The following is a 22,175-nucleotide window of genomic DNA, read 5'->3' on the forward strand; positions in this document are numbered from 1 at the left end:
GCAGCTTTGTCGTTTGCTATATACTCTGCTGGAGGAATGGGCAGCATTCTGACCCGTCATTTAACAGAAGGAGCCAGTTCAGTCAGTCCTGTGTGTCATTCAGATTCTCCCCGCAGCGCTTGACAGGACGGATGGCTCCTGACGTCCCCTGTCACTCAGCACACTCTCCCCTGCTTTCCCCCTGGCTGCTCAGTCTGCCCTCCCCACATCTCCTGTCCTCTCTCCCACTGTTGACACTGGGTGCTCGCCAGCAGTCAACCTTTAGTTCTCTTCTTTTCTTAGGCTACAGGCCTCCCTTTGAAATCTCAGAAGTTCTCGGGCTTCTCCTAATGTGCTAACAATTCACAAACTTCTGTTCTGTGGTCACTCTCTTCTTTCAGGCTTTTATCCATATGCCAAGAGCCTATCAGATAGCATCACCCAGACATCCCAGGTGTATAAAATGTAGGAGACTGACGTAATTGTCCACTCACCCACCTCCACTGCACCAACTCCACTGCACCAACCCACCACTTCCTGGTACTGTTCCCTGTCTGGATTAATGGATGGTACCACCACCAATCCAGACCAGAAAACTAACATCAGCTGAGACTTCTCCCTCCCCCTCTCCCGTTTAATATCTAAGTCATTTCAGTCCTTTTCCCTACATGTCTATTGTATCTCTACCATGTTCCCCATCCTAGTTCAAATGTTTTAGTTTAAACTTTTCTCATCTCTTGCCTGGGGTATCATGATGGTCTCCTGTAGCAGCTTCCTAGGGCTGCAGATAGGTGGCTTCCAGCAACAGAAATTTATTGTTGGATAGTTCTGGAGGCCAGACGTTTGAAATTTAGATATTGGCAGGGCCATGCCCCCTCCAAAGCTTCTAAGAAGGATCCTTTCTTACTTCTCCCAGCTTCTGGTAGCCCCAGGTCTTCCTCTGCTCGAGCATAACTCCAATCTCTGCCTCCAGACATGTTCTACTAAGGGCCCACCATTCTCCAGTATGACCTCACTTAGCTTACTGATCACAGTTGCAACAACCCTGTTCCCAAATAAGGTCACTTTTTTAGGTACCATGGATTGAACGTCAACACATCTTTTAGGGGGACACGATTCCACTCATATCATCTAAAACTGGCCTGTTATTTGGGTCCCTCTAATCTACTTTCCACTCTGTTGCTAGACTGATCTTTCTAAAATGCAAATATTCTCCTGAAAGCACACCAATAACAACAGAATAACCCCCAAATCAGTTAGCATGGCATACAAGGATGTTCCAAATTACTGATAGTTAACCAGACCTTTTCACCTGTTTGCACTTTTTAACCTTTTTACTGTTGTTTCTCCACACTGTCTATCTGAAAAGCTTCCACTGTTCATTCCTTGAGTCCCACGTACCTGGTTCTCTGTGGAAGCTTCCCAGATCACAGCCAGCAGACCTGCTTGCCCTTTTGTTTGTGTTCACATCTCTCAATAGCTAGGGCGACTAAGTTTACTATTGTCCAAACTGAAACACTTTGAGGGTAAAAGTGGGTGCCAAAAATAATTCGTATTATATAATTTTAAAATAGTATATGTTAAACGACAAATCTATCCTAGTATTTTGGTGGACCTATAAGCAGCTCTACTCAAACACTGTTTTCAAAATAAGATTATTTCTTAAAATAAGTAAGAAATTGAAGCAAAAAGTTTTTATAATGATTTTCTTAAGAAACAATACAAGCAGAATAACTTTTCTTGGTATATATTCACAGACTTTAATTAACTTCTTAGACATATCTGTCTCAAATAACATCTCTGATATTTTTCCAAAGAATTTACCTTCCAATGTAGTCTCATTGTTTTTAATTTGTAAAATAAAATTGTCTATTATAATCTACAAAGTTTCATTTTATGGTTACTAAATTTTAAATCGTTGACACTTTTAATTGACTCTTTAGAAGAAACGTGCAGGTGCTTGAACAAATTGCTAACTGGAGGAGGTCCTCATCCTTTTTTTCTGTATTGAAAAGTGTATTTGAGCTCAAATTCTTCCACAGGCACTGTATCACTGCATTTTGCCTCCATTCTTGGTATCTTTTTTTGATAAATATTACTACAAGAAAGAAATTCATCAAATTCATGCTTCTTTTAAATGTTTTATCAAATTTAAATGCTGCAGAATCAAAGGGCTTCTTAACGCATTTCATTTTAGTAAGAATAGGGATTTGTCAAATGTAACACAGAAACTCAGACAAAGGATTCTGCACATATGTTTACACTGTCATTTGAGCTCTCAGTATTTATTTTGTTCAGTTCTTCCTCTGCTTTTATAGAGACAGAATTCAGTGCCTTTCTGTTTGTAAGCCTTTTTAAAAAAATAATCACAATTCACTAGCAGTTTCAAAAACCAAAGCTTTTTGATGTTCCATTGATTGATTTAAAAATTTTCAACCTCTTTTGAACAAAATTCTTCCAAAATTTAAGGGGTTCACTTTTTAAAAAGTTCCATATCCTCGCAGGACACTTGGATGGATCGACTGAGCAGTTCTTCAAAGGGGCAAACAGGTTAAAAATCCAACTGATGGACGATAGCAAAGAGGGAAAGTGGGTACTGCCACGCTGTGCGTGTGTGTGTGTCTGTGTATCAGAACAGTAGGGCATGAAACGTGTTGATGTCACAACATTAGGCTGTTTGGCTTCTTCCCAGAATCTATACTTCAGGTTAACACCAACAGCTTAAATAGTTCATTTTCTCCTGACAAATGGCCCAAACTCTGGAATAATACTACAGTGACATTTCTCTAAAAATAAAGTCATGCTCCAGAACAGAAGGAAATCAGTCTGTTTGTTTTTTTCATTTTAGAGCCTGGTTGATTTATGGTCCTCTCAAATCCTTTTCGAAATAAGTACAATATGCTCACTTTTCAGATTTCCACAGGTGGCTATATGTCAAAATAAACGATAAAATACAGATTCCTAAAAGACAAACTGACATTCAATTCCCTACTGTAGCAGCTATCATAATACCCTGCTGCAATAACGTCCCACTTACTAAGCTGTTGGGAACTATCCTGCTATTCATTTTATGAGAGCAGAAATTAATCAGAAGTCCCTGCTTACTGTACAAACACTTACAACGTGATAAAGAGCAAAACAGGTGACGTCCTTGCCATGAGTTTTACGATACCTCATACTGGTTCAGGAACATGTGGAGCTGCTGTACGCTGATTCTCAGGTCAGTCTCATTGAACTCATAAGGAATGTTCCACCCCAGGGGTCCAAATTTCCGTCTCTCTTGGACCAAAGCATGAAAGAAACAGAGGCCATAAAGTAATTTCTTGAATTCTTCCTGTAATGAGAAGAAATGGTGCCACATCATTATTTTTCCCCCTAACATGGCATTATACTTACCATATTGTAAAATGAAAGTAATTAACTCCTTTTGCGTATAAATATATCCATCTCAAAGTATAACTAAAACAGAATTAACTGTTTCTACAGGCTATTTAGACAAAAATATGCCCATTTGTATACATGTTCAGCTGGCACATATAGCTGGTTACACCAGATCTTCAGAAAGCATAGTACGCTCATCTAATTTAATGTTACCTTACAGGATTTTGGAGGTTCCAGCTGAAGCATCCTGAGGCAAGAAGCATGAATTCTAATGTGTGGTCCCAGACCATCTTGGAGAAATTTCAAAGGAGATAATTCAAACCAGTTAGGCAGCTCTACAAAAGGACTTTTGGACTGAAACTTTGGGCAGACCCATGACTTTTCTGTTTACTCTCAGGTAATAAAATGTCCTCCACTCACTGTCAATTGCAAAGCCAGCCTTGACTCAGAAATCAAAAAGTACAATGAAATATATTAATCATTTGCACCCTCCAGAAGAAGGTTCTAACATGGTCAAAATAGAGCTTGAGAGAGAATCTGTGGAGAGATTTCCTTGGAAAGAGCAGCTGCTGTGCTGGGAGTCCCCTTGCCCCCACCCCCAAGGGAGAAGGGAGTGTGAGGTCTTAGTCCAAGCTAGTGAGAAGGAATGAATGGGGCCACTTGGAGAGTGGATGCATGTTCCCCGCAACTGGGTGGAGTGGGAAAACGCAAAACCCATGCCTGAAAGAGTAGAGCAGCCGAAGGGCATAGGGTAGAGGACTGTGAGAGGGAAATCAGCACCCCACCTCCAACGGTGGGCCAACTGGGTATGGATCCCAAGGAGCAGAAGGGGAGCTGGAAGAGAATGTCAGCCAGGAGTAATTTAAAGGTTTCCCAGTCAAGAGGACTGGTGTCACAGGGTGAGTAAACCCCAACAGTCAGAGCCTGTATGAAGTGAATGCTGGAGAACAAAAAGTTGAGGGAATCAGGAGCAGCCACCTGAAGGAGAGGCTCTGCCTAGGGTGATGAGATCACAGTCAGAGGCCTCCAGCAGGGGAGCCCAGGGAGAACCCACGTAAGAACTCACAGGAGAAAAAGTCAGCTTTAACCCCCCAGGACAAGTGCCAAGTGGAGAGCTCCAAGCAATAGCAGCCCCGAACAGGGACTTGTACTTCCTGTCTCGTCCCCGCACACACTCTGAACTGAGCAGTCAGTGTCAACAGCTATCACGTGAAGGAGGATTCACAAAAAGAAAGATGCCAACTGCATCCTCTTCCTCAGTGGAAGCCCACAGACTACAGGCCCTGGTGAGGTCCTGGAGAGTTGACGCTACACTTTGAATAAAAGTTGAAGTGCTGATTACTAGATTGCACTGTACTTTCTGATTTCTGAATGAAGGCTGGCTTTGCAAGTTAAAATGACTTTAGGTCATTTTATGACCTGACAGTAACCAGGAAAGCCATGAGGCTGCCCAAAGATTTAGCAGGGGGAAAGTTTCCCCTGTGGAATAAACTTGAAAGGGAGAGTGGGCGACAAAAGTAAAGCAGCATAAATTTAACCACAGAGGTGGGAGGAAGTAAAGTTAAACATGCTGTGTTAATGCTGGAACAATTTTAGATTTATTGGAGCATTGAGCAAATTAGCAAATGTGTTGATGCTGTGGGAGCTAGGCTTCTCATATAGAAGAAGGACATACAAATATAGAATGAGGAAGAGTGAGAAAGAACCCTGGGTAATGGACTGAAATTGGAGGTATTGCTATGAACTCATTACTTCTAAAATATATATATGGCTATGTGCGCGTGCACTTGTTTGCGTGCATGGACATGTGTGTACGTATATATGTATTACACGTATATGTTTGTGTGAGTACATGCGTACATTTCCAAATTCTCTCCACCAACAGGGCCAAGAACCAAAGCCAATGCAGTAGCACTGAGCTCATCTAGCACCCAGCTCTTGGTGTCTAATATCATTCCCCACTAAAAAAGATCAGGACTCTTCAGAGAAATGGGTTGTTCCAGGACTAGGGTACAGATGAGATTGGAGCATCATATGCCAGCAAGTAAGAGGGCTCATCATAATAGTAATAGAATTTTTTAAATGATGGGACTTATAAAAGGCAGAAGAGCCAGCCTGAATGAGCTGACCAAATCTGGGACAATTTGAGCAAAAGACTTAAGTTCAGCAATGAATTGTATACCAATTGGAAAAAAACAAGGAATGCATGAGTTCATACCAATAACATAAATAAATGAGGGAGAAGGGAGGGCTTTGCTGACAGTAGAGTGCCAAGTGTCAAATATGGAAGGAGTGCCAGAGCTGGAATCATCCCAGGAAATAACGGGATCAGGTAAGAATCATCAATGGAGACTAAATCTGGGCTGGGGTGGATTTTGATAAGGAACAGGATATTTGCGTGTTCCTAAAATGTCTCCCCACAGACTGATTATTAGTTGCAAGGGGCAAAGCAGTTATTTACATTGAAGAAATCAGACAACACTTCAGTCATCCACTGATGATCAAAATAGTATCATCAATGAGGGGTAAATGGGCATTGTGCGCTTCCCAATGCAATACTCTGAGGACGCAATTTCACCCGTGTAGTATTCTGGCTAAGAATGAGTAACCTCAATCTAATCAGGAGGGAATAGCAAACAAGGCCCAAGTGAGAAATGTTCTGTTAAAGAAACGGGCGGAGATGAATTCTTCAGAAATGTCAATGTCATCAAGGACAAAGAAAGGCTGAGGAAATGTTCCAGATTAAAGGGGGCAAAGAGACATGGCAACTAAATGTGACACGAGCCCTAGACCAACCCTGTAGTGAACAGGGAAATGCTCTAGAGGACATCACCGAATCAAAGGAGAGATCTGGAACACAAATGGCAGATTCGATACAATAGTGCATCTGTGTTAAATTTACTAAACTATTAGCTCTACCTTGAAAAGACAGTATCTCTGTTCTTCAGAAATGTACATCTAAGTATTTCTTTCTGGATAAAGGGCTGTGACATATCTAAATTCCCTGAAAATGGTGTACATTAACAAGAGGTGATATGGGTGAAGGGCTTTGGGCTGTTCTTTGTACTACTTTTATACTTGCATATTTAAAATTATTTCCAAAAAAAAAAGTTAAAACAGAAAAACTATGATGTGCTGCTTTGGCAGTTGAGGAGATTTGGGTTTTGGCCTGGACCATGGTTCATAAACGCCTGGACTTCCCATGTGTATGACTGCCAGTGGAGGGACATTTGGATTCAGAAGAAAGGGAGTAAAATTTTGCAAAAGAGCGTCTAGCTAGCCCATGCAGAAGCGCCTCACCACCTACCTGGGAGTAAGCTGCTCTCTCTGGGCCTAATCAATGCCAAAGCTAGTCGTACAGAGGTCTTGGAAGCTTAGGATAAGGTTTGACTTAGTTTTAAACACGGGCACTTTTTTTAGTACCCAAGACTTTTGTTTAATGAAAGTACTTCTTTATTTTTATATTTTCTTTTGATGTGTACTTAAAACATATTCTGACATCAAGAGTGTGAGGTTTTTAATGGCAAAAACTTACCAAGGTTCATAACCCCTCTTAAAAAGAAATTCTTCCATTTTTAATTATGGTAAAACACTGTGAAACAATTTTAGGTCACAGACATTCACACATAGAATTCTAATCACGAAAGCAGTGGGTGGTTTCCCTGCTTGCCTGGTGATGCTAAAAAAGACCCTTATGAGTCCCATCAATCAAGGAGTAAAATCATTTTGGCTCTCATTATAGTTATATGGAGGAAATATTTTTATGTTTTAATTTAAAGATATGGCTCCAAATAGCAAAGGGCTCAGTTAATATCCTGAAACAAGATTCTCCAGCCTTGCAGATTTGTACAGGGAATGGCTTACAGCTGACTTTCTAAATAGAAAGCTACATTATTAATGACACCCCAGAAGATCTCAGCTGAGCAGGAATGAGGCTGGTGGTAAAATTAAAATAAAATATTAATAAAATTGACTTCAGCACAGTCAATAATCAGTAATCAAAACCAAGTGCCCTGCAGTGCAGGAGGTCTATTTAATTTGTAGTTTTACTCAGCACACACATCCATGATCGCCAGGGGCCCCTTGAATTGCTCTACAGGGCTGAGGTAACAAGGCTTGGCCATTACTAACAGGCTTTTTGCAGCTGCCAAAGAACTCAGGGTCAGAGATCGGGTCCATGAGGTATGATCGAATGATATTAGCCCGTAAACCTTTCGGTGCTTCATTGGTCATTTTCACTCCATTCTGCAGGACTGACACGGGGAAATTCGGAGATGGGTAACTTGTCAGCCAAATTCGGAAATCTGGATGTGTTGATTCTGGGCTTAACTCCTGCAAGAAAAGAAATCGGACACAAAAGGGTACATAAAATCCAAGACAAATCTCCAGATCATATGTGCATGGGATGGACTGGAAGTGGGAGGAAGCATTTTTGCAAAACAGAACTTATTGCTGCAATTTAAGGCGAAAGCCTTAAAATCTGATTCTGCCCCCGAAACAACATAGTTCACTGAGAAGGCCCAGAGTGTTGTCATTCTCCTTGATACAATTAAATCATCCGACTATAAAGTCTACAAAGGGGTTACATAATTCAGAGTTGGCCACAATAAAGACTAAGATATTCCCAAAAATCTCGCACCTTCACTGATGTTGCTGAAATATTTACAGAAATAATTCTCTGCCCCAGAGCCAAATTAAGAATAATTCGTTCTTTTTGCTATAGCCAGGTTGTGAGAATAAGTAATACACTCAGATATGTTAATATGAAACCAAGCTGGGATGGAAAAAGAATAGAGCATTTTGAAAGGCGAGAAGAACTGGTACATCCTGAAGCGACATTACATAATGACATAATGAAGTGACATTACCACGTCACTATTAGCTGTGCTGGTCTAGGGGATGTCCAGGCCGGCACTGTAAAAGCTGGCAGCACACACAGCACTGTCGTGAAGCCTAGGGGCCCAGGACTAACTAGCAGGGGCCCTTCCTTCTCTTCCTCTCCAGTCCCACTCCCTGCAGCTACCTCCCCCAATTGCCCATGTCAGTGGTATCTATGATTTTTTTTAATTGTAAATGTTCATTAGGAAAAAAACTATTTGAGAGCATTTATGTGGCCAAGGGGTGGGGCTGAATTAGGAAGGATGCATAGCTGCCTGAGTTCTTTAATAACAATAGTGGTGGGTGAGGGCACTGTTTCTTTTCCTGTCAGCTGCTCTATGTCCAGTGACTTAAGCAACATGACTCGTGGGACTTTGGATGAAGCTCACCACCCATTAGGGACAGCTCTTCTCTCCCGTATGATTCTCTGATGGGTGTATATGGTGCAATCCTACGTGTCATGAGAATGGCCTAGAGACAGAGGAAACACGAAGACACAGGCACAAATACAAAACCTCTAATATAAAGCCTGAAGGATGAGTAGATGTTGGTAAGGCAAATAACAGCAAGAATAGTTTTTCAGATAGAAATAATACCTATTATGATGGCCTCTCGAAAATATGTGCTATACCAATAAAAGTGAGGGAAGTTCAAATGGCTGGAGCATAGAAGTTAAGGCAGAAAGTGGCAGAGACGACACCTGAGAGGCAGGAAAGGTCAGAGGAAGAAGTGGGCTGGAAGCCAGGATGGGGTTTGACCTGCGTCTTACACGCAGTGGGAAGCCACTGAAAGGTCTGAAGCAGTGAAGCAATATTCATTCACTAATTCAGTAAATATTTATTGATTGTCTCCCATGGGCCACGCCCTACTCAAGGTGCTGAAGACAAACTAGAGAACAAAAGAGACAGAGAAAGTCTCTGTCCTCGTGATCCTTATGGTCTAGTGGGAGAAACAGACAAAGTGGTGATAAGAGGCATAAAGAAAAATACAACTTGCTCCGTAAAGTTTCAGCTGGATGTCTGCATAGTGCAGGTTCCATCCCACCCTGGGGTACGGGTAAACTTCGTCGCCCAGGGGACTCTGAGTTAGGAGGGGCTGGAGTCACGGGAAGTTACAGAGGACGCATTTTCTCTCTGTTCACTGAAATCAAGTGCAGGTTTTCAGTTTACTCAGTTGAGCTCCGTGGGGTTTTCTTCCTGGACTTTCTGCCCATCAAAGTAGGGAAATACTATGACCCACTGCAGGAAGGGTGGTTTCAGACTGGTCCTCTGTGGCAGGGTCAGGGGCTAAGTGGGTGAGAAGTGAGTCAAAGAAAGTTAGACCCCGAAGCCCTGTGGTTTAGAGTGGCCACATGAATTTCATTCTGAAAAGCCTCCTTTGTTGTTTTTGGTCCACTGCTGTAAAAAGTAACTTGGTTTCTGTCCACCTCGTGGTTTACTCCCATCTTTGAGGCTGCTCCTCTGGATTAAGGAGATTTCCAACTCATCAGATGAGTCCTTGTTCCTATTAAGAGGGATCCAGCAAGGCATGACCATGTGTTCTCCTCTAGTCCCCAGTGTGAGCCCATGGCTCCTGTAATCCAGCCACACCACTAACCCGCAACCCTCCAAACTAGAGGATGGGAATGGAGTTACTTAGATGGTACATATATCACTAATTACATCGGGGGGAAACAATCTAGTAAAAATAAACTTGCATTTTTACCTCACAAACTTTCTCGAGGGTTGGCATCCAAGAGGTGGCAAGGTGACAGTTCTGAAGAACAACCCATGTTCCTTCCTTGATAGCTTTTTCTAACATCTTCATAGCTATGGGCCCTTGGCCTTGACCAAGAGATAAAGAGCTAAGTTTTGATCCCCCATATCCCTGTGTACAAGGAGAGTAAAGATATTATTTAACATCAAATTTATAAGAAGACTCAATATTATTATTACAAGAAATGTTAACATTAAATATATTAAAATTAAATTATGGAGCATCCTTCAAAGGTTCAAAAACATGCAGCCCTAAAAACTCTTACTGACTCAGAATCCTATAAACATTTAGACAAAAAGCAAGTCAGTTAAGGAAGGAAATAGTCAGCTGGGTGCTTGATTGTTAAGATAAGGATAGAAAAAATCTTAAGCAGACTTTTAACAAGAGGAGGAGATGAAAGGGTCCGGCTGTCATTCAGTAATTCCTAAAACCCAAAGCCGAAAAGAAAACTATGAATAGACAGATGATCTTGCCCTGTTTCCTCCAGATCTTTGAATAATTATATTTTAACTAATTTGGCTACTGCATAAAACTCAGAGAAAAAAGCATTAACCCCCAAATCCCATTTAAAACTCTCTTTAAAGAATTTTGTGGGAATGTTTTCCAGGAATTTATTTCTACTGTGTCCTGACTCAACTGCAGCTTCTGGAAATGGTGCCTGACTCCTGAGCTTTTTCTTTCTAGGACAGTTCCCACCTGAAGGCCTCTTTGGAAGAGGCCTTGAGTGGACGAGTAGGGTCTCGAGCCCTCTCTCTCTCGAGCCCTCTCTGAATGTCCACGGCTTATTGACACGAGCAGGTAGAAGCAGCAGAAAACGAACAGAGCTAGACACTACTGTTTCTGGAAGAAGTGGAGACAGCAAGTGAAGATAATGCATTGAGCAGTCTTATATAGCAGCCAGAGAATAAACAAACTACAACGTGGAAGAGAAATGGAGGGGAACCAGGAAGGTCTCAAAGCATCGGAAAGGTCAAGTTGATTTAGAGAGATTGAATCCCACACAAATGGAAACTTCCAGCCATCTCCACCACTTCCACTCTGCTCACAGTCCCACCCGCCATTGCTCTTCCTGGCCTTCCAATAGCACTCTCTAATTAGTGCCCTGCTTCCATGTTGCACCTCTCAGATCATTTCTCCTCACTCCAGCTAGAAAGAGCTTTATAAATTATAGATCAGATCATGTCACTTTATTGCTTAAAACCTTACCACATCGTCCCATCCTACTCAAAGTCCTTAAGGCAGCCTACCAAAGCCCTGCATGATCTAGTCCCTCAGTGCATCTTGACCTCATCTCCTGAGTTATGACAGCCATGTCCCCGCACGTCTTTAACCAATGGTAAGTGCTATGTTACACAATCAATCCTCTAGTATTTAAGAATTACACCCAAAGCAAAAGACATGGGGTGTTAAAATATAAATTGGCTTAGTAAAGAGTATTGTAACCAATTAGTATGTAATCTTTGAGAGGCCACTTAACCTCTCCATGCTTTAGTATCCCTTTCGGTAAACTGGAGACGCCGCCTCACAGGACTGCTGTAAAACTCAAAAGAGAAAACGTGTGTAACAAGATCTAGCAAAATGACCAGTGTATGTAAAGCACTCAACAAAAGTGATGATGGCGATTTTAGAAATATCAGCATTATTACCATAAAATGTTACTTTGATTAGACCAAAAGGGAAAAAACTCAACTCAAAAATGCCCAATCATCTATTATTATTCTCTTGTTCTAGGTTGAAAGATGCGAGAAAATTTATACTAAATTCATTTGAATAATTTTTAAAGCCTAGAAACGTAAATATTAGAATATATTCTAACTTGGTAAAGTGCCGGTAATATATGATGGTTCTGGAAAGCCAAGAAGGGCCCCCTTTAGGGATTAGGAGAATGGGCAGGATCAGAGAAGGTCCTCCCCAGGGTCACTGTGCAGACTTGAATTTATTAAATCAACCCAGCTCACAGAGTGGGGCAGTGATGTCACAGAGTCTGTCCATTCCTCCAAAACAACAGCAAGGGCCCCCCGACCCAAATTCTGGTTTTGAAATCTGGATAAGGAGCTATTTTTACTGTCATGCTGCCATTTAAGTATCATTTTCTTGGGACTCCATCAACCTTTGGAGCCCCAAGTCTTTCAATGGCTAAGTGAACGACGAATTTTGACCTTTCCCTTTCTCCTTAGGATAAAGAAGTATTGCTCTTTTAAAAAATTCAGTTGGCAAATCTTTTATTTATTTATTTTTATAATATCAGATAACCTCCTCTGGTTTTCTCTCTCTTTTTTTTTTTGTGAGGAAGATTGACCCTGAGCTAACATCTATGCCAGTCTTCCTCTATTTTATGTGGGATGCCGCCACAGCGCACCTTGATGAGTAGTGCTAGGTCCACACCTGGGATCCGGGCCTGCAAACCCTAGGCCACCGAGGCAGAGCATGTGAACCTAACCACTACACCACAGAGCCAGTCCCATAACCTCCTCTGTTTTAAGGTACCTGGTCATCAGCAAATTTTAGAAGGGCAGCCATGGGATCCGCTCCAGGAGAGAGCACGAAAATCAGCGGTGCACAGCAGTTACTGTCTCCAAACGCCTTGGATAAGTCAAAGGGGGGCGGTTCAATGAACATGCGCCCCAACTTGTGGATTATAAATTCTTGCAGCATTGGAATAACCTAGAAAGGGACAAGAATATATTTGAAAGAATATTCAAAATCTGCCTAAAACCTTAAGAAATTCAGATTCAAAGGTGTTTGAAAACAAAGGACTCTAGCTACATTATCTTAGTTAATTAATCATTAATGCTGGTGGAGAGTCAAAGGCATCACTTTATAGAAATGTTTTTTCAATAGAAAAAAACGATAAATTATTTAAATAATAAAAGGTGAGTGATACCAGAATTCAAAGGCATTTGTCTTCTTTTTAGTGAGTATTCAATACTTAGTGAAGGAAGAATATAAGAAACTTTAACTCTCTAACTTAAGTTTTAAAACACCATGTTCCAAAAGTCCACAACTCAAAAGAAGAAATTTCAGTATGATTTATACAATACTATATCACCAGGAAAGAACTGATATAGCTGGGGGAAAAAACAGAAAGAAAGAAAAGGAAAAGCACTTGAAGAAGAAACAAGTCATTCTCCTGGGAAACAGGAAAAACTGTATTGCATAAAATTTCCGATAGCATGCCTGTGCATTTTCTGGGGCCCTGTTTGAGAAAGAGCAGAACTCTGAGGCTTGGGGGTCCCCAGCAGGCGTCGATGTGGGAATGGAATTGTATTAATCAGTGCAGCTGAGGTGGCTTCAGCTACATCATCCCTTCCTTCTGCTAAGGGTCTAGACCTGTTATCTCCGGACATTGCCTCCAGCTAATCACGCCTCAGGTGTGAGCCAAAGTGATAAAGATAGCTTTAACAAACCAGTCGCCCTGTGTCTAGCCTCACAAATTATGTAAACACATCCCAGGAAGAGGAGTAATGGGTGACAAGAACACAAAGAATTTTTTAAAGGGCCTGGAATCCCTCTGACTGGATCGCTGCTCATAACCAAGGATGGAATTGTGTGTACACCACCAGCAATTCCACCAGCAAGTAACTTTTCTGAACTTGGAGCAAACTGCAGGAGCAATTTTCAGATGTCAAATATTTCAAAAGGATTCTCTCCTCTGGAAAAAGTTACATGTGTTTCCAAGTTTTAACTGTGTACTCTTGGGAACGTATATTCACATGAGGTGTATAAGTAAAAATCATTGACATGTCACAATGCCTTAAAAACTGTTGATCCTGGTGTGAATGTGCATGTGTCACTGAGGGGGCGAGGGTGGGAGGCTGAGAGACAGTGAAGGAATATCTGGGCTTAAATTAGATTTTTTAATGCCTCCCCAATATTTCTCTAGGTTCATTCAAATAAGGAAAAGGTATGGAAGAATAACAACAAATTTATAAGCATCATGTTGGCAAGGACCTACCTAACAAGATGAGACATATTGTTCGTGTGCAACAAATATCTATTGAACAAAGGAATGCATAAAAAACTCAGGATGCCTCTTTTTGTGAGGGTGGAATTCTAATTGGAGAAATTCTAAACAAAAATCGTAGATTAATAAATTCACCTATCATAAAGTTTCACGTCTACATCAGTTCTCTCATCGTGCAGACATATTGACTGGGCACAGATGTCAAGCTTATTGCAGGAAACTAAAAATATCCTGTCCCAGCCTCATCCCCTCCTCTTCTCATTATTTTTTCCTTTAGCAGGTCTTTTCTCATTGGATTAAAAAAAAAGAACAACTAACAAAAGAAAACAAAACATTTTTTCATAACCTCTTTCCTCCTAAGACTGACTTCTTCACTAAATTATAGTTTTACAGACAAAATGAAAGCACGTGGCTTTGAAGAGCATGGTCCTACTTTTCCGAAGCATGAGCTGTAAGTGGCTCCTCTTTTGAGAGTGGGTCAGGCCCCTGCACACGTGCAGACACAGCCGGTGTGAAGTGATTCTCTTCTGTCAGTGCTGGAGGACCAAGTTAGGGATGCTCATGAGGGGGTGAGCCCAGACAAATTTGTGTGTTTCATTTTTGGTTTTTGTTTAAAGATTGGCATCTGAGCTAACATCTGTTGCCAATCTTTTTTCTTCTCCCCAAAGCCCCCCAGTACATAGTTGTATATATTCTAGTTGTAGGTCCTTCTGGCTGTGCTGTGTGGGACACTGCCTCAGCATGGCCTGATAAGTAGTGCTAGGTCTGTGTCCAGGATCTGAACTGGCAAAACCCTGGGCTGCCAAAGCGGAGCGTGCAAACTTTACTTGGCCACAGGGCCAGCGACTCAGTGTTTCATTTTTAATGTTAGAATGGAACAAGACTTGCTTGCTCCCAAAACTGAACTGTAACTCCCAAGGTAAATGAAGCCGTGCTAGCTATTCAGTTTGCAAGGCAATCACATTGGGTTTGCTTCTGCAATCTGATATCGCCAGCATTAGGTCTGTAAAATGAAATCTGTCAGTAACAAAAATTACAGACTAATTTAGGCAACCATCTACTCAAAGGCAGGAAAGAGGTTTGTGGTCTTTCCTTTATGTTTTTCTATTTTTTGCAAGTTCCTATAGGATTTATCTGAGGTCAGAGAAACATATTAACTTACATTTGACAAGTTTCTTATTGAAAGCTGATTAATTTGCTTTCTGTTTATAGTTCACAAGGAGAGAACTGTGGCCAGAAGCTCTTCATTTTGTAAATGGGCTCAAAATATTTCACACTTCAGTATTTATCCATCTGATATATTTCCTTTGTCAATAAAACACAATAAACTATTAAATTCTAACAGAAGGTGCAAGCCCATCCCATCTTCCTACTGGTGATTTAGCAAGCATCTTCTGCATTTTCCCAAAGTAGGCCCTTAGAAAACCTGGCATTTGTGGCTTCTTACCACTGCGTACAGTTGGTTCTGAGGGGAGAACATGGAAAGAAGACCAAAAAAAAATTGTGCCAACAAATTATACTGAGAAGTCAAGCAATTGTTGATTTCCTGGTGGATGTATATTATCTCATATCTTACAGATTGCAAAGAAATAAAATCTAGATGGTACAGCCCAAATATCAGCTCCATATAGCACCAGTCCTTTCTCTGGTGTGCTATACCATTTTACTTTGGAAAACCACTCTTTGAAAAGCATAAAGCCATAGGGGCTGGCCCGATGGCCAAGTGGTTAAGTTCGCGCGCTACGCTGCAGGCGGCCCAGTGTTTCATCAGTTAGAATCCTGGGTGCAGACATGGCACTGCTCATCAAGCCAGGCTGAGGCAGCGTCCCACATGCCACAACTAGAAGGACCCACAACGAAGAATATACAACTATGTACCAGGGGGCTTTGGGGAGAAAAAGGAAAAAATAAAATCTTTAAAAAAAAAAAGCATAAAGCCATACATCATTTAAAAATATATAGATTCCAAAATCAGCAATTCACCACTAGAAATTGGAGTTCTGGGTAACAGCAAGATGGAAGGGTTGGAGGTTGCTAGATAATATAATAGCATACTAGTAACTATGTTTATACTAAGGATCAGGGTGTGGTAGTACAGATAATGGTAACCAGCCAATTGTATCACTTGGGATACACTGAGTTATGCTGTGGTAGCAAACAATTTCTGGATCTCAGTGGCTTAACACAACCAAAGCTTATTTCCTGTCCTTGCACAGGAAACTAACTGTCCACATACTGGCCCAGTGCTCTTGCCTGCCTTTATGGCACTGAAATACCAACACGTGATCCCACCGGCCCCATGGCAGGGAGAACGCCCTGGAGAACCTCACACTGGCAGTTAAATGCTTCTGCCCTGACACTTCTGCTCACATTTTATTGGCCAAAACAAGGTGTATGGTCACAACCCCCGCACGTCGAGTGTGCGCAGGAGAGGAGAACCAGGAATGTCGGTGAGCAGCATTAATGTCTACACTCATTCGCCTGCCCCAGGACAACTCCAGAGGCGATAAGGAAACATACAGGAAAAAGTCACAAGACAGGGTGCTAGGGCACTGAGCAGAGTAGCTGAGAGAAGGATGAAACCATCAGTTCAACCGCAGATGATTTAAAAACAAACAAAAACATACGAACAAAAACTCCTCAGCTTGAATATCTAACTCCTCACTTCTCTCAAATACACTTGAAAAAGGGAATAAATATGGAAAGAAATATTAGATCTATTTGGTAGCTCAAAGTATTTTCAGATTAAAATGTCAAAAATTTGCAAACATAAAACTGAGGAAAAGATATTTCTAGATGGAACTGCTGCAATTAGGGAATGGCTCATTAATCATTTTTAATTAAACTTAATATAAGACATGAACAGAAGATCCTTTGTTTTTCAGATATTGAGGGGAGAAGGTCAATGGTGCCTGCAGAGTCATTTTACTTATAGAAGTCTTTATCTAGCTTAGAAAACAGAGAGAAAACCTTTGAAAATTTTAATAAAAAGGTTTTAAAACGGGAAGCCATATTAGGCAAGAGTTTGAAGCACCTGATATTCTCCCATACTTAACACTTGAAATGAAGACTTCTGAGGCTCAACACTAAAGTTTTAGTGGAGATTCATTTTTAAAAGGGCTACCAAGGGGCAGGATGTTTCACCAGTTTAACAACGATTCCTAACAACTACAGTGCCTTCCAGCACCTAAGAGCAGGGCGCACTACGACCTTCACGGGCCCTGGGCACTTCATGGGTCCCTTCCTCCACAAAAAAATATGAAAAACTATAGTTTACAATTGTTTTGGTATAATTACAAATGTAATACAGACTGGATTATATTCTCTGTTTTAAAAGAAATTAAAACATTCTCATGGACCCCTCAAAGTATCGTGGGCCCTAGGCACTGTGCCTACTGGATGCTTGGGCCCTGGCCGAGAGCATGCTGTCGAGTCAAGCAAGAATTACATGTGCATTGGACAGACTATGGCTTACAGAGGAAAGGAGGCCTCTACCCCATATTATCACTGACATGTATAAAATAAATTTTGAAAAATTTATTGCTTTCACCATCTCAGTTCTGCTTTTTTTTTATTAGGATGGAAATATTGTCTTATACTCCTTAGCAACTCAAATTGTGAGTACAGCAAGTTTTGAAATAATTATGTATTACTTTTACATGAGTAGTAACAATGGACAATTAGGATATTTTTTCAATTTTTTTCCAACATATTTAATATCTACATTTTTCAGAGTTTATGCATATCTCTGTGGATATGGGTCATTATACTTCAAGTGAATAGTTTTTTGGGTTTTTTTTTTTGGTGAGAAAGATGCACCCTGAGCTAACATCTGTGCCACTCTTCTTCCATTTTTCACATGTGGGATGCCTCCACAGCATGGCTGATGAGTAGAGTAAGTCCATGCCCAGGATCCGAACCTGCGAACACAGGCCTTGGAAGCGGAGCACACAGAACTTCAACCACTCGGCCACAGGGTGGGCCTAGTTTTTTTTTAAATGGAGTATACTAACACAAATGAGGATGTGAATGAGTACTGAAACTTGCTGAGATGACAGGTCAGATGGTTCACTGGTTATATAATTCATTATTTAAAGAAATTAAAGCTAACCAGTATTGACATTTTCCTTTGTAGTCAGCAATGGGGAGTGTCTTTTTTTTTTTTTTGAGGAAGATTAGCCCTGAGCTAACTACTGCCAGTCCTCTTCTTTTTTGCTGAGGAAGCCTGGCCCTGAGCTAACATCCATACCCATCTTCCTTTACTTTATATGTGGGATGCCTACCACAGCATGGCGTGCCAAGGGGTGCCATGTCTGCACCCGGGATCCAAACCTGTGAACTGCCGAGAAGTGGAACATGTGCACCTAACCGCTGCGCCACTGGGCTGGCCCCTTTGGGAATGTCTTAAAAACAATATTCTACTAGCTTTCCAAAGGCCAACAAAGAACTATTTATAAGGATAGCATTTCAGGAGCCAGAAATTCTACCATAACAGCTTGATATTAACACCACTTCTTAATTTCATCAATGTAATAAGAATAAAAATGAGATTATAGCATGTAAAGGAAGTAGATTGTGAGGAATTGGGGAAGCATACGTTAAAAGGAAGAATCATAAAATAAATAAAACTATAAAATGTAATCTGCTCAGTTACTAATTTAGTGTGGCTTTAACAAATATATAAACTTTTGGTAAAATGGCTGCATTAGATGGCAGTGGGGTTATTTCCCCCTGGCTCCTCCACCTCCCCTCTGATTACATAAGGCAATACACGTTTGGCTGGTGGAGAGAGGAGGGATGGAACCGCTGAGCTGCTTTCAAAGTCCACATTTACCTTGTCTGGCCTCAAGCAACGAATGATAAGCATCCTTTGAAACTCATTTGCTTTATCCTCCCAGTTGTCAGGAAAAACCTCATGATGTGGTTCCTAAAATTACAATGGATATAATTCAGTGTTATTTTGGAGACTATTTCTAAAAAGAACAGTATTTTGACTTTTACACCAATTTTTAGAGAAAATACATAATGACTAAATGAAATCAAGAATGCTAAAGTAAATTTTATTAGGTTGGGGAAAAATTATGAAATAAGGAATGAAAAGAAAATTTAAAATACCATAACGGAATCAAAACTACACACGAATGAAGCAGGTTAAAGTCAGTATGAATACTAATCAATAGACAAAATGATCCCTATTTTTTCCCATTATTTCTCCAAAAGCATTTTAAAAACCTACCACTCTCATCACCTATTTATAAAAATAAACATTTATTACAAAAGAAGAAGGGCATTGTACTGAAATTTATTGTGTTATTTCTTGTTTTGAACAATTTTTTTGTATCTTTTTTCTTCTTTATTTTTTTTCCAGGGAAAGATTTGTCCTGAGCTAACATCTGTTGCCACTCTTCCTCTTTCTTTTTTCTTCCCAAACCCCAGTGAATAGTTGTATATCCTAGTTGTAAGTCATTCTAGTTCTTCTATGTGAGACACTGCCGCAGCACGGCTACTGACAGACGGGTGGTGTGGTTCCGCGACTGGGAAGCGAACTCGGGCCACCGAAGCAGTGAGTGCCGAACTTGAACCACTAGGCAATCAGGGCTGGCTCTGCATCTTTTTTATAAAGGGATATTTGAGAATGGGTATAAGTAAAGAAGCGAAGAGAGAGAGCAACTAAAAACATATAAGAAGAGAGGCATCAAGGCCCCAGGAGGAGGGGCAAATCTGGAAAAAAGAAGATGTTTGTACCTTTGAAACAACAGGGAAGGCTATGTGGTGTCTCAGATCAGAAATCTCCAGGCTTCAGCATAGCGAATAATATTTCTAAAATATATTTGTCTCTAGGAAATATATTTTTATTACTTACAAGAAGAGACCCAGTCCAAAATATTTGAATTCATGTGCAGACACAATCTTACTAGCATGTATAATACAACAAATACACAACCAAATAAAAAGCATTCTCCACATGTCTGGCTCTCTCTCTCCTCCTCCAAACAGAGCTCTTGCATATTAAACCCAAGGAAAGCAGAATATCAAGAGAGTAGAAACAAAGGAATAGAAAAAACTAACTGGGAATTGGCAAAATATTAGCTTCTGTGCTAAAGAAAAATTGAGGGAAGGGAACAATTTCTATGTATTCCAGAAGGGAAACTGTGAGTATCATGGCATATGTTAACTATAAGAGTCTCCAATTAGCAAGATAGGGTCTCATGAAAATTATTTGAGAACTATTAGTTTTTCCATCTCCTCAAAGGACAGAAAATATTTATTAGCTTGTACTCCGCATTCAGAAAATCTAAACAATAGCTGATTTGTAAAATTTTAACTCATCTGCTATTAAGACTGCTAAAGTCTAAATTGATAATAAATCAAAACCTGGCATAGAAATTCAAAAAGAATATTTTTAAGGACCATGTGGCTTTTTTGCATCTCCACACATTTCAAGGAATCTGAATAGAAGTTCAAACAGAACTACCGATTTAGAAGGTAGGGATAATATAAATCAAAACTTTGATTTTAACACCTGACGAGTTATTTAAAGCTTACTTAAAGCTTGCTTTTACTCAAAGATAAGAATAAATTATTTAACATTATTTTCTCCATTTAAAACCTTTGGACTAAGAAGGAGGGTTAAAAACATACCAAACTATCGTATACTTTTTTCCACCCATCCTTTAAGTGCATAAACTCCCTACGAATAGCTTTGAAGGCAGGCAAGTCATCCAGTCGACATATTTCATCCCAGGATTTTTGAGGAAGCCATGTACAAGGGTTGGCATGAGGATTATCCAGTCCAATGCCACCAGTTAGCAGAAACCTCCACTCGGCTTTATTAATCTTCGGAAGACAAAGTGGCACCCAGTCAGAAATGAGTTCATCAGATACACAGTAAATTCACAGCTATTTTAAAAGAATTGACCGTTAATTTCAAGTTTCATCAAGTATGACACCCATGAAATTCTATAACTACTGATATAGCTCAATATTTATCCATAAGAAACCAATGTATCCATTAAAACCAGTTTTCAAAGTAGTTCCATTTTAGATAGCTAATTTTTCATAATTTTCCTCCAGAATTACTAAACATGAAAATCTGAATATATTCTATTTGAATATATGTTTTCCAAAATGGCTACTTAGAGTCCTATTGATTCTAAAAATTGTCAGGAGTCAGAAAGCCATCAACCTGCTATGTTTTCAATTATTTTACATGAAATATAATGAGGTACTGCTATGAAACTTTTGCGAGAAATGCAAGGATAAAACTTTTACTTCTTCAGCTTTCAACAAATACATTACCATATAAAATCAATAAATCTTAAAACATAAGTGTGTAAAATAGTGAATTCACAACACTTGTCTTTCATTCTCAAATTGCTTCCTACATTTTAAATGAATAGATTTAAAACATAGCAAAAATTTATGAAAGTTACTGTTCAGCCCAAATGGTCAGATTTGACCAACTTGCACAAGTTCTTAAAAACATCACCATTTATACTAATAGTTTGCATAAATATATCAATATATTTAGTAAATTTATATGCATACTTATACAAGATTCTTAGAAACTAATTTATTTTAAACTAAAACATACAAAACTTTAAGCAACAGTTACATAATGAACTCAGCGCCTAATTTCTTTTTCCTCTCTGTGAAATTCAGTGTAGTGATGTCCTGCCTTAACTATAATAATAATTAATATTATTGTTTATGTACAACCTTTTTTTTATATATTCCCACACAAATTAGTAAATGACTGAATCAACGTTAATACAGGTTTTTTTCCTAAAATGAAAACAGTACTGACCGCACGCTCGTGTATCAGCAGATTCACAGTGAGACAAAAGGAAAACAGGAGTTTATCTTTTTCAAAGAGTGACCGGCAGACATTAACATAAAGGGAATAAGTAAAGTGATCCTTGAGAATTTGAAGCCTAAGGGTCAACAGAAAGAAAAATCATTCAATAAAAATAAATTATACTTTAAAGAAAATGCTCTTAAGGAAACCTATTATGAACCGTTTAGATGTATGCTCTTCTCATAAGCTTTCTAGTCAATTACCCCCAAAACAATCAAAGATCCTCATTAAGCAGGTACAGCAATTTGAGAGCTACGCAATGCGGAAACACTGCAGCAGAACTGCATTTTACTGTCGACTGATTTTTTAAAAGCTTAATCTTCCGTTTGGAAAAAAGTCAACGTGTGGTTTATTAATCTA

General features: G+C 39.9%; 1 protein-coding gene across 2 annotated transcripts in view; it reads right to left on the reverse strand.

The window, feature by feature from the left end:
• The window catches only part of DNAH7 (dynein axonemal heavy chain 7), a 236,331-nt gene that overhangs the window by 25,521 nt on the left and 188,635 nt on the right, over positions 1–22,175 (reverse strand). For both annotated transcript variants that reach the window (XM_014835173.3, XM_070508274.1), the window contains 7 exons: positions 21,765–21,891; positions 20,600–20,794; positions 18,792–18,884; positions 12,481–12,657; positions 9,943–10,104; positions 7,492–7,692; positions 3,152–3,313 (listed from right to left, as the gene is read on the reverse strand). In XM_014835173.3, the coding sequence (XP_014690659.3) occupies positions 3,152–3,313; positions 7,492–7,692; positions 9,943–10,104; positions 12,481–12,657; positions 18,792–18,884; positions 20,600–20,794; positions 21,765–21,891 (1,117 nt within the window). The remainder of the gene's footprint in view (positions 1–3,151; positions 3,314–7,491; positions 7,693–9,942; positions 10,105–12,480; positions 12,658–18,791; positions 18,885–20,599; positions 20,795–21,764; positions 21,892–22,175) is intronic.

Source organism: Equus asinus, chromosome 4, assembly GCF_041296235.1.
Source record: "Equus asinus isolate D_3611 breed Donkey chromosome 4, EquAss-T2T_v2, whole genome shotgun sequence".
Taxonomy (NCBI): Eukaryota; Metazoa; Chordata; class Mammalia; order Perissodactyla; family Equidae; genus Equus; species Equus asinus.